The following is a 15728-nucleotide window of genomic DNA, read 5'->3' on the forward strand; positions in this document are numbered from 1 at the left end:
CATGAACATCTTTAACTTGTTGCCCTATTGAGTACTTGATTTTTTTTTTAAACCGGTGAGTTCTGGTACCATCGCCTGGAATTATTAGCTTGAAGGAGTTAACGAAGTAACCTGCAGGGAGCTGAATTATTTCCAGAGATACAATCAGAAATCCAGAATGACTCCGCATCAACTGTGCTGTGTCAATCCAGTTTTCTTACACTGACTGGTTCAACAACTCTTCCAAAACAGTGCTCCGAATGATGCCATTGGCACTCACTTTTTTCAATGATCCTTATTTTGAAAAGGTAAGACCAGAAACAGGAAGGCTAAACCTGAATACAGATGCTGGAAAGTGCACAGAAGGGTTAATCTATATCTGACCAGAATGTTTGACATTTGAGGTGGAACCATTATCAAAATACAAATTTTATTTCCAATTTCCAGCATTTATGATTCTAAATTTATATATTTATTTGCACCTGCTTAAATGGCTAGAGGCACTCTAATGATGAACTAAGGAGTTGCTAACAGAACGTGGGGTTGCTAACTAAAACCTGGTGTTCTGAGCTTGAGCTTCCGGAAGTTGCCCAAATCCCCCCTCCCTCTCCCATCAGTTGAACTGTCAGTCCTAAAGTGAACAGATATTGTACCCCATATCATTATAGATCCACTTAGAGCAGATGAAATAGGCAGTACATTGGCAGAGTTACTGTTCTACAATCATGAAAGTTCACAGCACAGAAGGAGGCCATTCAACCTGTTCCAGTTCTCTGAAAGAGCTGTCCACTTAATCCCATACTTCTATATTTTCCTTTTTTCAAATATTTATCCCATAATATTGAAAGGAACAACACTATTCTGATCATTTAGTTTAGAGGTTTGTTTTAATTCTCACCATAGAACTTGGTGCTTTTTCAATAAAACTATCCCAACTGTGAATTTTGTTTTATTCATTCTTGGGATGTGGCAAGGCCAGCATTTATTGCCCATTAGTTGCCCTTGAGCGGTTGGTGGCGGCCACCGCCTTGAGCCGCTGCAGATAGTGGTTCGATACAGCTAGTGGCTTGCTAAGCCACTTCCAAGGGCTAGGAGTTAAGAGTCAGCCACGTTAGAATGGGACTGGAGTCTCATATAGTCAGACTGGGTAAGGGGCGTAGATTTCCTTCCCCAAAAGACATTAATGAACCAATTGGGGTTTTAACGACAATCTGACAGATTCATGCTCGCCTTTACCGATGCTCGCTTTTTATTACTTTTTTTTAACTGAATTCAAATTCTCAAGCTTCCATGATGGGATCTGACCTCTCCTTCCCTGGATTACTAGTCCAGTAATGTAACCACTGGAACTCCCTACCCAACAGCACTGTGGGAGTACCTTCACCACACGGACTGCTGCGGTTCAAGAAGGCGGCTCACCACCACCTTCTCGAGGGCAATTAGGGATGGGCAATAAATGCTGGCCTTGCCAGCGACGTCCATATTCCAAAAAAGGGGGGGGGGGGGGGGAAGCTTTGCTACCATACCCGCTAATGTCTTTCATTAAAAACTCTTTCAAGATTCTCAATCCATATTCTACATTTACCGATTTTTTAAAATTACTATTCCTGTCACTTTCCTTTGTCGAAAGTATTCTACTGGCTGATGCGTTAGTTGAGCAGAAGACGTGAGGAACATGTCTGATGCAGAGACTGCAGCATTGAAAACGGAGTAGTCCTTCTGATGTATTCCAAAATTAGTGTACACCCAAATGAAGTATAGCATCTCATTATATCTCTCAGAAACCTGTCAAAGCACTTCACAATCCGCGAATTACTTTGAAGTGCAGTCACTGTCGGAATCTCAGGCCACAAATACTTAATTATGAGCAGCTTTAATGCATTGTTTGTTGCCATAGAAAAGTCTAATGTTGTTACATGGTCAAATGCAGAAGTCATGCTGGGCACTGCAAGATCGTACAAACAACTTTGACATGAATGACCATAGAAACGGAGCATCTCGTAGCACCGAAGGTGGCCATTTGGCCCATCGACCTTGTGCCAGTTCCCTGAAACAGTTGTTACTTTTGTAACCATGGCAGATGGCTTCTTTTGGAGCTGAAGATATCTTTTAAAGTTTCTTCAGCACAGGAAGACCCCCAAGCTCACCCGAGAGGCGTGGCTTCGATCGGCTCCGGACTCCACCGGCGAACCAGGTTGGACTCCACTGTTGTGCTCTTACAAGCCCAGCCTCATGGCCGGACCGTGCAAATTACCCCACAATTTGGGACGCGGTCTGGGTCACCCAATATTGTCACGGGCATCTCGGTACCCCAAATACTTAATTATGAGCAGCCTTAATGCATTTTTTGGTTTTCATTGAGAATTCGATTTGTATTCTGCCCTCCATTGTTCCCAAAATTTAAATTTATTTTTCTGTATCTTCAAAACTTTATACCAAAATCCACTTTGGGTTTCAGGAATTTCTTGGGACTCGAGCTCAATTTTTCAGTCAATTAAAACCCCTCCAATTCCTTACTTCTGTTATTTGAGCACATATATGCATGCAGATATGTCTATCAAAACTGGAACCAGTGCAGGCCTGCTATTTGTTGACCCTGAATATTCTAAGTCTTCGATGTGAGCTACCATAAATTTACACTCAATGTCTCCTTGCTAGCTAGTCTTGACAAGCATTGCAATACTGTACCATCAAATGCCAATAAAGTTGTTTCCACTTCCCCTTCTACTTACCGATACTAGCTGTTTCAGTAAGGCACTAGAATACTTCTGTAGATCTTTAACTCCAGAAATGTTGCCTGCCCATAGAAGGAATCAAGTGGCAGCCTTGAATCAGTGGGCTGGACTTTCTCAATGGGAAGCTTTTGGAGGTGGGACAGCTGCTTGCCGGCTTTCAATCCCGCCTCCATCAGCTTCTGGCCAACCAGCGGGATTTTAGTCAGTTATACAGCACAGAAAGAGGCCCTTCAGCCCATCGTGTCTGCGCCAGCCATCAAGCCCTGTCTAATCTAATCCCATTTCCCAGCACTTGGTCCGTGACCTTTCAAGCACTCATCTAAATGCTTCTTGAATGTTGTGAGGGTTCCTGCCTCTACCACCCTTTCAGGCAGTGAGTTCCAGATTCCAACCACCCTCTGGGTGAAAAAGTTTTTCCTCAAATCCCCTCTAAACCTCCTGCCCCTTATCTTGAAACTATGCCCCCTGGTTATTGACCCCTCTACTAAGGGGAAAAGTTCCTTTCTATCTATGCCCCTCATAATTTTGTACACCTCAATCAGGTCCCCCCTCAGCCTTCTCTGCTCTAAGGAAAACAACCCCAGCCTGTCCAGTCTTTCTTCATAGCTGAAGCGCTCCAGCCCAGGTAACATCCTGGTGAATCTCCTCTGCACCCTCTCCAATGCAATCACATCCCTCCTATAGTGTGGCGACCAGAATGACGCACAGTATTCCAGATGTGGCCTAACTAGCGTTTTGTACAGCTCCATCATAACCTCCCTGCTCTTATATTCTATGCCTTGGCTGATGAAGGTAATGAAGATTTTCCCCTGATTGACCTTGTTAAGCCCGCTCAGCGGGCTCAGCAGGCCAATTAGAGGGAAGTCAGTGACAGAGCACGTCAACGCATGACGTGTCATCTGTCAAGAAATCTTGAAAGAAGAAATGTCATTGTTTGACAGCTCTGTGAAGCCTTGTGTTCAGGACTCATCAAACCTTTCTACTTTGCAGAAATCAGCTGGCTATTGGGTCGGAGGATCCAACAGCCAGTCTGTGATCTCTACAATGGAGATGTCAGGGACTACGGCTCCACAGCGGCTGAAGGCTGTAGGTGGAAACAAAAGTAAGTAAACATTTTCTAACACTTTACACTCACCTTGCATACTTACCACTCCATCACTCACCTCTACATCGCACTTTCAGTCCCTCCGACCCCTGCAGACCTCCTATACCCTGGCGAGGTTCCCCCAGGTCGGGAAGCCCGCACTTCAGCGCCAAAAATGGGGATAATCCATTTTTCTGCATGTTAACAGGCAGTTACTAGGCTTTAATCCCTTCCCACCTCCATGGAGACGGAACCCGGGCCGGGCAGCTTCCCACCTCCTGGCAAGAGGGCACGGAGGTGGGTTGGGGGGCGTGTTTGCTATCCGCCCCCGAATTCTGCAACTTTCCCGGCAGTCCCGTCTCCATACCTGCCTCCTTGGGGCTGAGAAAATCCAGCCCATGGTCTTTAGCCATTGAATCGGAAGGTTCAAGCCCCACTCTAGAGTCTTGAGCACATAATCTAGGCTGGCACTTCAGTGCAGTACTGAAGGATTACATAGAATTACTTGGGATATACGGCACAGAAACAAGCCATTCAGCCCACCCAGTCCATGCCGGTGTTTATGCTCCACTTGAACCTCCTCCTGTCTTTCCTCATCTAACTCTAGCAGCATAACCCTCTTCCCTTCTCCCTCATATGCTTATCTAACCACCGCTTAAATGCATCTATATTATTCGCTTAAAACAATCCCTGTGGTAGTGAGTTACACATTCTCGCCACTCTCTGGGTAAAGAAGTTCCTTCTGAATTCCCTATTTGATTTCTTGGAGTGCTGCACGGTCAGAGGTGCTGGCCTTCAGATGAGTCGTTCAACCGAGGACCTATCCACCCTGTCAGGTGAACATAAAAGATCCCATGCTACTACTTGAAGAGGAGCAGGGGAGTTCCCCTGGTGTCCTGGCCACCATTTATCCCTCAACCAACATCATTAAAACAGATCATCTGGTCATTTATCTCATTGCTGTTTGTAGGAGCTTGCTGTGCACAAATTGGCTGCCACATTTGCTTACATTACAACGGTGACTACACTTTAAATGTATTTTATTGGCCATGAGGCACTTTGGGATGTCCTGAGGTGGTGGAAGGTGCTATATAAATGCAAGTTCGTTCGTTCTTACGATATCACCTGTGCCTTCAACCTACTTAACTACCATCCACTTATCTGACGGGTCAGTGGACAAATGCCCTGGTGTGGCACTAAGACACATACACACCAGAAAAGCCGCATATTTAACCCTTGATCTAGCTGATAGCAACTGGACAGCAGTTAGTCATTGCATTTGATTTCAACACCCCATGGAATAGTCAAATTAATATAAGGAATAGGAGCAGGAGTCGGCCATACGGCCCCTCGCGGCTGCCCCGCCATTCAATAAGGTCATGGCTGATCTTCTAAGTCATCTCCACTTTCCCACCCTATCCCTGTACCCTTTGATTCCCTTACTGTCTAAAAATCGATCACTTTCAATCTTGAATACACTCAACGACTGAGCATCCACAGGGGCAGAGAAATCCAAAGATTCACAACCCTCTGAAGGAATTTCTCCTCATCTCAGTCTGAAATCGCCGACCTCTTCTGAGACTATGACCCCTGGTTCCAGACTCTCCAGCCGGAGAAAATGTTAGTCAAGTGACCTCAGCTAACACTTTTTACATATATAGTCTTCAAGTCAGGATAGGATTGGGCTTGGCTGTGATGTCCCACGTGGTCAAATAGCCAGAAAACACTCACTGTCTAGAATTATGCATCAAGAAAGGTGAGGAACGTACCCCAGTATGAATCTGCTTCAGGGGAGGAAGGGAGAGAAATTAGGATAAAAAGAAATCGTGGCTCAGAGGACAGAGAAGTTCAGTTGAAGCCTGTTCATTAGAAACCACACCTGGAAATAATTGAGGGCAAGAATATAAGTAGAATTCTCAATGAAAACAAAAGATGCATTAAGGCTGCTCCTTAAATTGATTTAAATGATGCTGGGAATCTGTGGGTATCATTCTTTGTTTGCTACTGACTGACACCAGCCGTATTGCAGAGTCACTTGGCTGAAAGTAGTGTGGTACCGACTCGAGTCTCTGCCTGCCCATCTTTATGGCTGATGACTTCAGCAGTTGGTAAGAATTTAATTGCTTTTAATGCAATGTAATTTGACCACTAACTAACTAAATTGCATTGATAATTTGGGAGCTCTGCTGAAGATTTTACGGTGCTTTTTTTATATTGGTGCCATCGGCTCCCGATGCATGGCTCCTGCCCAGCCAGCAGCACTTCAGAAGATAAGTGCGCGACGACGGCAGACTGTGTGTGTGAACAGAGCGCGGCAAGAAATGGAGCTCAGTATATTTCCTGCATTTCGCCAGTAAAACAAATCTAATGCAGTATAGAAAATGATGCTCAGATGGTTAATTGGAAATGGCGTTTATTTTTGCCTTTTTGCTTTTAGATTGAAAGTCAAACTTAAACTTGTTTGACCGCAGTTAAACAAAATATATGCTCTCAAAAAGGGTGCTGTTGAACAATATCTTTTGTGTTCAGGTCAATGATTTTTGGATTTTATGTCCATATTGAAAGCATGTTCTGAAAATTAATATGCGTATGAAGGTTTCTTTTATATAAATTTCTACGACCCCATATTTTTCAACTGGTTATTGTTGTGGTGATGTATGGTTTTATAGATATGAAAACTTCTATTTCCTCCTCTTGATTGCCACCCCTTATTCCTCCTCTCCTCACGGTGGTGATTTGTGCTGATTGTGTGATATCTGGTGCCTCACTATATAGTCTTGCTCGTGTCTTGAGACTGGAAGGAAAAAAAAGTCTGCGGATTAATTGACCTCGGTGATCATCCCTGATCCTGTTTTGACCCAATTTCCGTACACACAACTTTCAGCCTGGGTCACCAAATCAGCAGTAGTTTTCAGCCACTCAAAAAAGATGCTGACACCAACTGTGGTGCCCTTGCTCACCTTATATCAACTATCTGGGGACTGCCTGGTCCAGCTGGCTCAGTAGCTTTGCGCATGGTGAATGTATCTATTAAGCTGTTGTTTGAAGGAAGTACTGAACCTGTTTAGGTGCAGTTTTGGCCTCCTTACCTAAGAAAGGATATACTTGTCGTAGAGGGAATGCAGCGAAGGTTCACCAGACTGATTCCTGGGATGGCAGGACTGTTGTATGAGAAGAGATTGGGTCGACTAGGCCTGTATTCACTAGAGTTTAGAAGAATGAGCGGGGATCTCGTGGAAACGTATAAAATTCTGACCGGGCTAGACAGTCTGGATGCAGGGAGGATGTTTCCCCTGACTTGGGGGTCTAGAACGAGGGGTCACAGTCTCAGGATATGTGGTAGGACATTTAGGACTGAGGTGAGGAGAAATGTCTTCACTTAGAAGGTGGTGAACCTGTGGAATTCACTACCACAGAAGGCTGTGGAGGCCAAGTCACTGAATATATTTTAAGGAGATAGATAGATTTCTAGACACAAAAGGCATCAAGGGGTATGGGGAGAGAGCGGGAATATGGTATTGAGATAGAGGATCAGCCATGATCATATTGAATGGCAGAGCAGGCTCAAAGGGCCGAATGGCCTACTCCTCCTATTTTTCTATGTTTAAGAACATAAGAAATAGGAGCAGGAGTAGACCATTTGGCCCTTCGAGCCTGCTCCGCCATTCAATAAGATCATGGCTGATCTTTTAACTCAACTCCACTTTCCCGCTTGATCCCCATACCCCTTGATTCTTTTAGTATTGAAAAATCTATCGATTGCTGTCTTGAATATACTTAACAATTGAGCATCCACAGCCCTCTGGGGTAGAGAATTCCAAAGATTCACAGCAATTTGTGTAAAAAAAATAAAAAAAAGTAAGTTTCTCCTCATCTCAGTCCTGTATGGCAGACTCCTTATTCTGAGATTGTGACCCCTGGTTCTAGACTCCCCAGCCAGGGGAAACATCCTCCCTGCATCTACCCTGTCAAGCCCTGTAAGAATTTTGTATGTTTCAATGAGATCACCTCTCATTCTTCTAAACTCTAGGGAATATAGGCCTAGTCTACTCGATCTCTCCTCATCGAACAATTCACCCCCTCCCCCTGCCCATCCCAGGGATAAGTGTAGTGAACCTATCGATGAGTGGATTGAGGTTCGGGACTGATTTTGCCAACGCAAGAGTCATAGCGTTTCAAACGTTTTTCATTTTGTAAAACGCTTTTGAGATATTTTGATGTGAAACGTGCTCTGTAAATGCAAGGCCGGACGGGTTGCACCTCAACTGAGCTGGAACCAATGTCCTCACAGGAGGGTTTGCTAGTGCTGTTGGGGAGGGTTTAAGCTAATTTGGCAGGGGGATGGGCACCAGGATGTAGCATTAGAAAGGAGAAACAAAGTGCATAAAGGATGGGGAGAGACAGATAGCACTAGAGTAAGAAATGGTACGGTATTAGGTGGGGTCAGATTAAGAGAGAATACAAGAAGGTCTAAGATAGGTTTACAGTGCATGTGTGTGAATGCACAGTGTGGTAAATAAGGTTGGTGACCTGCAGGTGCAAATAGCCACATGGGAATATGATGTTGTGGCAATAATGGTGACCTGGCTTAAAAAAGGGCAGGATTGGGTTTTAAATATTCCTGGATATAAGGTGTTTAGGGAAGGAAAGGAAAGAGGTGTGGTGGCAGTATTGGTCAAGGAGAATGTTAGTGCTGGAGAGAAAGGATGTCCTGGAGGAGTCAAGGACAGAATCTATTTGGTTAGAGTAAAGAAATAATAGAGGTGCCATTACACTACTAGGTGTATTCTATAGACCACCAACTAGTGGGAAGGATATAGAGGAGCAAATTTGCAGGGAAATTAGAGAGGTGTAAGAACTATAGAGTAGTAATAATGGGGGACTTCAATTATCCTAATATAGACTGGGATAGAATAGTGTAAAGGGCAAAGGTGGGGAAGAATTTCTGAAGTGCATTCAGGAGAACTTTCTTGATCAGTATGTTTCCGGCCCAACGATGGAGGCATTGCTGGATCTGGTTCTGGGGAGTGAGGTGGGTCAAGTGGAGCAAGTGTCAGTAGGGGAACATTTAGGGAACAGTGATCATAGTAGCATAAGGTTTAGATTAGCTATAGAAAAGGACAGGGTGCAATCTAGAGTAAAAATACTTAATTGGCCAATTTCAGTGAGTTGAGAACGGATCTGGCCTGGGTAAATTGGAATCAAAGACTAGTAGGAGAAACTGTAACCGACCAATGGGCTGCCTTTAAAGAGGCGATGGTTCAGGTACATTCCCATGAAGGGGAAAGGTAGGGCAACTAAAGCTAGAGCTCCCTGGATGATGAAATGATCGAGAGTAAGATGAAGCACAAAAAGAGTGTGTATGACAGATGTCAGGTTGAGAATACAAGTGAGAATTGGGCTGAATATAGAAAATTCAGAGGGGAAGTGAAAAAGAAAGTAAGAGGGGCAAAGAAAGGTTATGAGAATAGATTGGCAGCTAACAGAAAAGGTCATTCAAAAGTTTTCTGTAGATATATAAATAATAAATGGGTATTAAGAGGAAGGGTGGGGTCAATTAGGGACCAGAAAACGAGACTGACACATGGAGGCAGAGGGCATGGCTGAGGTACTAAATGAATACTTTGCATCTGTCTTCACCAAGGAAGAAGATGCTGCCAAAGCCATAGTGAAAGAGGAGGTAGTGGGGATACTGGATGAAATAAAAATTGATAGAGGAGGTACTTGAAAGGCTGTCTGAACTTAAAGTTGGTAAGTCACCAGGACCGGATGGGATGAATCCTAGGATGCTGAGGGAGGTTAAGTTGGAAATCGCGGAGGTACTGGCCATAATCTTCCAATCCTCCTTAGATTCGGGGGTTGCCAGAGGCCTGGAGAATTGCAAATGTTACACCCTTGTTCAAAAAAGGGTGCAAGGATAAACCCAGCAACTACAGGCCAGTCAGTTTAACCTTAGTAATAACAGAAAATGCTGGAAAAACTCAGCAGGCCAGGCAACATCCGTGGAGAGAGAAATAGAGTCGACGTTTTAGGTTGAAACCCTTCGTTTAACCTTGGTAATAGGAAAGCTTTTGGAAACAATAATCAGGGACAAAGTGAACAGTCACTTGGACAAGTGTGGATTAATTAAGGAAAGCCAGTATGGATTTGTTAAAGGCAAATCATATTTAACTAACTTGATCGAGTTTTGTGATGAGGTAAAAGAGAGGGTTGATGAGGGCAATGCGGTTGACGTGGTGTATATGGACTTCCAAAAGGCATTGGATAAAGTGCCACATAATAGGCTTGCCAGCAAAGTTGAATCCCATGGAATAAAAGGGGCAGTAGCAGCATGGATACGAAATTGGCTAAGTGACAGGCAACCGAGAGTAGAGGTGAATGGGTGGTTGGTTTTCGGACTGGAGGAAGGTATACAGTGGTGTTCCCCAGGGGTCGGTACCAGGACCACTGTTTTTCTTGATATATATTAATGACTTGGACTTGGGTGTACAGGGCACAATTTCAAAATTTGCAGATGACACAAAACTTGGAAGTATAGTGAACAGTGATAGTGATCGACTTCAAGAAGACCTAGACAGGCTGGTGAAATGGGCGGATACATGGCAGATGAAATTAATGCAGAAAAGTGTGCAGTGATACATTTTGGTAGGAAGAATGAGGAATGGCAATATAAACTAAAGGCTACAATCCTAAAGGTGCTGCATGAACAGGGAGACCTGGGGGTATATGTGCACAAATCATTGAAGATGGCAGGGCAGGTTGAGAAAGCATATGGGATCCTGACCTTCATAAATAGAGGTATAGAGTACAAAAGCAAGGACGTTATGATGAACCTGTATAAAACACTGGTTTGGCCTCAACTGGAGTATTGTATCCAATTCTGGGCACCGCACTTTAGGAAGGATGTGAAGGCCTTTGAGAGGGTGCAGAATAGATTTATGAGGTACGGTAGCATCGTGGTTATGTTACTGGACTAGTAATCCAGAGGCCTGGACTAATAATCTGGAGATGTGAGTTCAGATCTCGCCACGGCAGCTGGGGAATTTAAATTCAGTTAAAGGAGGCTGAAGGGATGTAACCTGTCACCCCTGATCCTCTCTAACTTTTACCGCTGCACAATAGAGAGCATCCTGACGAACTGTATCACAGTATGGTACGGCAGCTGTAGCTACTATGACCGGAAAGCCCTGCAGCGGGTAGTCAAAACTGCCCAACGCATTACCGGCACCCGGCTACCGACCATAGAGCACATGTACCAGAAACGCTGTTTACGGAGGTCACGGTCCATCATCAAAGACCCTACCCACCCCAGCCACAGTCTGTTCGCCCTCCTGCCATCTGGGAGACACTACAGATGCATTCGCACCCGAACGACCAGATTTAGGAACAGCTTCTTTCCCAGGGCTGTCACCCTACTGAACTCCACAAATAAACTCTAAAGCCTGCACATCTGCCAATGCACTTTATTATGGTTATGTTTATGTTAATGTATTACAAGCCAAATGTATGTTGAATGTTTAAATGTCTTAATCTAAATGTACACTCTCGGGAGCCGCAAGCCTACATTTTGTTGTACTGCACTTGTGCACTAACAATGACAAAGTTGTATTATTATAAATAAATCCAGAATTTTAAAAAAAGCTAGTCAGTAAAGGTGACCATGAAACTACCAGATTGTCGTAAAAACTCATCTGGTTCACTAATGTCCTTTTTAAGGAAGGAAATCTTCTGCCCTTACCCGGTCTGACCGATATATGACTCCAAACCCACAGAAATATGGTTGACTCTGAAATGGCCTAGCAAGCCACTCTGTTTTAACAAACCACTACGACAAAGCCAGCACTGAGAGTACCTTCACCACAAGGACTGCAGCAATCCAAGAAGGTGGCTCACCACCAACTTCTCGAGGGCAATTGGGGATGGGCAATAAATGCCGACCTTGCCAGCGATGCGCACTTCCCGTGAACTAATAAATAAATAAAAAATTCCAGGGATGAGGGACTTCAGTTACATAGCTAGACTAGAGAAGCTGGGGTTGTTCTCGTTAGAGCAGAGAGGAGATTTGGTAGAGGTATTCAAAATCATGAGGGGTCTGGACGGAGTAGATAGCGAGAAACTGTTCCCATTGGCGGAAGGGTCGAGAACCAGTGGACACAGATGTAAGATGATTGGCAAAAGAACCAAAAGCGACATGAGGAAAAACTTTTTTACGCAGCGAGTGGTTAGGCTCTGGAATTCACTGCCTGAAAGGGTGGTGGAGACCGACTCAATCGTGGCTTTCAAAAGGGAGTTGGATAAGTACCTGAAGGAAAACAATTTGCAGGGCTACGGGGAAAGGGCCAGGGTAGTGGGACTAGCTGAAATTCTCTTGCAGAGAGCCGGCACGGGCTGAAGGGCCTCCTTCTGTGCTGTGACCGTTCTATGATGATTCTTCATTGGCAAATTGGTGCTTTATGTTTGTGAACGGAGGAGGTCAATTAGTTTCTGCATGACCCTTCATTATGAGCGTAGTGGAGTACATGACGCTGCCACCTTGGTTTAATCTCTGTTTCTATTTAATTATTTCAGAGAGTCTTTCCCCATGATTCTGGTGGCCAATAAGGTTGATCTGATGCACTTGCGTAAAGTCACAAGCGAACAAGGGAGAGAGATGGCAGCTAAGTACAATGTAAGTATTGCGATTGATCCACGGGAGCTTTGCTCCCAAATTTTTCATAATTAGCGGAGAAACTGAGATCAGTGTTTTATCGGTAACAAACTGATATCGTCTCACTCTGCACGAGAGTTTCTTTATGTCATGAAGCCCAAGTGATGATGTATTTTCCAGTTCTGACCTTCTGTTTATCTATTATTTGTTTTTGAATATCTTGTTTTAGCGGCGAGAGCTTTTGACACTTTGCGAGGTGGGTGGGAACAGACTGGGAGGCCACTCTTTCAAGGTGTTTCCTTGAACGTTATCAGCACTCCAGAGTTTAATCTGCCTCCGACGTGACAGTATAAAATAGCATTAAATGAGGGGTGTGTCGTGACACAGACGCCCTCTGCATCTCCACAACCCCTTTCACTGCCTTGCCCAACACCTCTCACCAATCACGTTAATTGTCATGTTTCCCCTATGTTATGGCCAACAATCTTTTCCATCGTGAATCCTAGGTAGACTTATAGACAAAATGGAGGGTATTTGTCCAGGCTGAGGGATTTAAAAAAGCAGATTTCCTGCTCAGCGATGCTGCCTTAATATTCAAATCCAAATTATAATCTCTCTTTCAGGTACAGACAATCCTAGTTTTAGTCCCCAAGATTCTGATACCTTTGGCACTGTTTCTTAAATGTAGATGCATACATGCCTTTGGAACACCATCTTTTTTCCGCGCCATTGAGCATAAAGTGCCAGCCGCAGCAAAAGTAAATGGGACGTCACTTGTTGCTGGTGCTGCCATCTTTACTCTGATTTGCCGCAAGGCTGACTCAGGCTGTTCAGGCCAGCAATGCGACTTGCTTGCATCCAAGACGGTCCGCAGCCAGAGCCGCAGTGACCATTTTAAAACCACTTTGTAGTCTTAAGTTTGTTCCAGTGTTGCCATCAGATCTCCAAATCTGCCTCACGGTATAAACCGGGTGAATTTAGAATATCGGCACCTCCAGCAGAATTGAAGTGATCCGCCCACTCGCAGCCCTACTTTGCTGAAAAAAGGATCACTTGGGATGTCTTGCTGCAGTTGTACAGGGCCTTGGTGAGACCACACCTTGAGTATTGCGTGCAGTTTTGGTCGCCTTATCCAAGGAAGGATGTTCTTGCCATGGAGAGAGTGCAGCGAAGATTCACCAGACTGATACCTCAGATGGCAGGAATGACGTCTGAGGAGAGATTGTGTCGATTAGGCTTATATTCGCTAGAGTTTAGAAGAATGAGAGGGGAATCTCATTGAACCTTATAAAATTCTAAAAGGACTAGACAGATTAGATGCAGGAAGGATGTTCCCGATGGCGGGGGGGTCCAGAACCAGGGGTCACAGTATAAGGATAAGGGGTAAGCCATTTAGGACTAAGATGAGGAATATCTTCACCCAGAAAGTGGTGAACCTGTGGAATTCTCTACCATAGAAGGCAGTTGAGGCCAATTCATTAAATATATTCAAGAAGGAGTTGGATATATTTCTTAAGGCTAAAGGGATCAAGGGGTATGGGGAGAAAGCAGGGGCATGGTACTGAATTTGGATGCTCAGCCATGATCTCATTGAATGGCGGAGCAGGCTCGAGGGGCCGAATGGCCTACTCCTCCTATCTTCCATGTTAATTATTGGCGTGCGGTCGATACAGTTTCTCCTGTGCGTGAGTTTTATGCAAGTTTCATCACGTCAAAGTTTCATTGTTGCCATGGCCACTAATTTATTTCGACATCGTGCTATTTTTAGCTGCCTAGCTCAGTGCTTTCACTTGTACTCATCCTCCGTATTTGATTGCAAAATTCATCTTGTCGCAAAGTTTGCACTTGACCACGATTGGCCTGCTTTCCTGTTTATTCCACTAATTTACATAGAATCATAGAAAGTTACAGCACGGAAGGAGGCCATTTCGGCCCATCGTGCCCGCGCCGGCCAACAAAGAGCTATCCAGCCTAATCCCACTTCCCAGCTCTTGGTCCGTAGCCCTGCAGGTTAGAGCATCCCAAGTGCACATCCTAGTACTTTTTAAATGTGGTTAGGGTTCCTGCCTCTACCACCCTTTCAGGCAGTGAGTTCCAGACCCCCACAACCCTCTGGGTGAAGAAATATCCCCTCAACCTTCCACCAATTACTTTAAATCTGTGCCTTCTGGTTTTTGACCCCTCTGCTAAGGAAAATAGGTCCTTTCTATCCACTTTATCTGTGCCCCTCATAATTTTATACACCTCAATAAGGTCTCCACTCAGCCTCCTCTGTTCCAAGGAAAACAGACCCAGCCTATCCAGTCTTTCCTCATAGCTAAGATTCTCTACTCCCAGGAACATCCTTGTAAATCTCCTCTGTACCCTCGCTAGTGCAATCACATCTTTCCTGTAATGTGGTGACCAGAACTGCACGCAGTACTCTAGCTGAGGCCTAACTAGTGTTTTATACAGTTGAAGCATAACCCCCCTGCTCCTGTATTCTATGCCACAGCTAATAAAGGCAAACATTCCTTATGCCTTCTTAACCACCTTATCTACCTGGCCTGCTACCTTCAGGGATGTTATATAGAAATGTTCCAATCCCTTGGGCAGCCTAACTTTTACAGAATCTCGGCTTCCATATGCAACAAATGCAACTTCGCTTTTTGCTTTGGGTGAATTTTTGCACTTGCCCATGTGCAGGATGTTGGTGCTAAAATTTGGAGCACTTCCAGCTCAGGGGTATAGCATAGGCCAGATATCGACAATGTACATGATTTTGGTGTTTTTTTTTTACTGTTTCCTTGCGACTTCTCCCCATGAAATTGCCAATTTCGGCACTATTACATTCCCCACCGCTAACACCGTCCGCACTTGTCGCGGGCAGCCGCCTATATTGGCAAATAGCGCGAGCCATTTGCCATTTCCACTGCAGTCCATTACAAAGGCACCGCTTATAACGCGTTGGCTATTTCGGTCAGCAGTGGATGAGACTTGTCGTGTTACGTTTTATACCAAACAACATACCTGGACCAGGAGTCTCAAAATAGTCATCCCATAAAAGCTTTTTGATGGCATCACAGAATCACAGAAACCCCACAGTGCAGATAGAGGCCATTTCGGCCCATCGAGCCTGCATCGACACATATCCCACCCGATCCCCGTAACCCCTACACCAACACATATCCCACCCTATCCCTGTAACCCCACGTATTTAATCCCCCTAACACTAAGGGTCAATTTATCATAGCCAATCAACCTAACCCACACATCTTTGGACTGTGGGAGGAAACCGGAGCAC

At 44.7% G+C, this 15728-nt stretch overlaps 1 protein-coding gene across 2 annotated transcripts in view; it reads left to right on the top strand.

Moving 5' to 3' along the window:
* LOC147120687 (ras-related protein M-Ras) overlaps positions 1–15728 on the top strand; it is a 57540-nt gene that overhangs the window by 32111 nt on the left and 9701 nt on the right. For both annotated transcript variants that reach the window (XM_085986867.1, XM_085986868.1), the window contains exon 4: positions 12367–12466. In XM_085986867.1, the coding sequence (XP_085842993.1) occupies positions 12367–12466 (100 nt within the window). The remainder of the gene's footprint in view (positions 1–12366; positions 12467–15728) is intronic.

Source organism: Somniosus microcephalus, chromosome 4, assembly GCF_052327205.1.
Source record: "Somniosus microcephalus isolate GS21.2 chromosome 4, FLI_Smic_1.0, whole genome shotgun sequence".
NCBI lineage: Eukaryota > Metazoa > Chordata > Chondrichthyes > Squaliformes > Somniosidae > Somniosus > Somniosus microcephalus.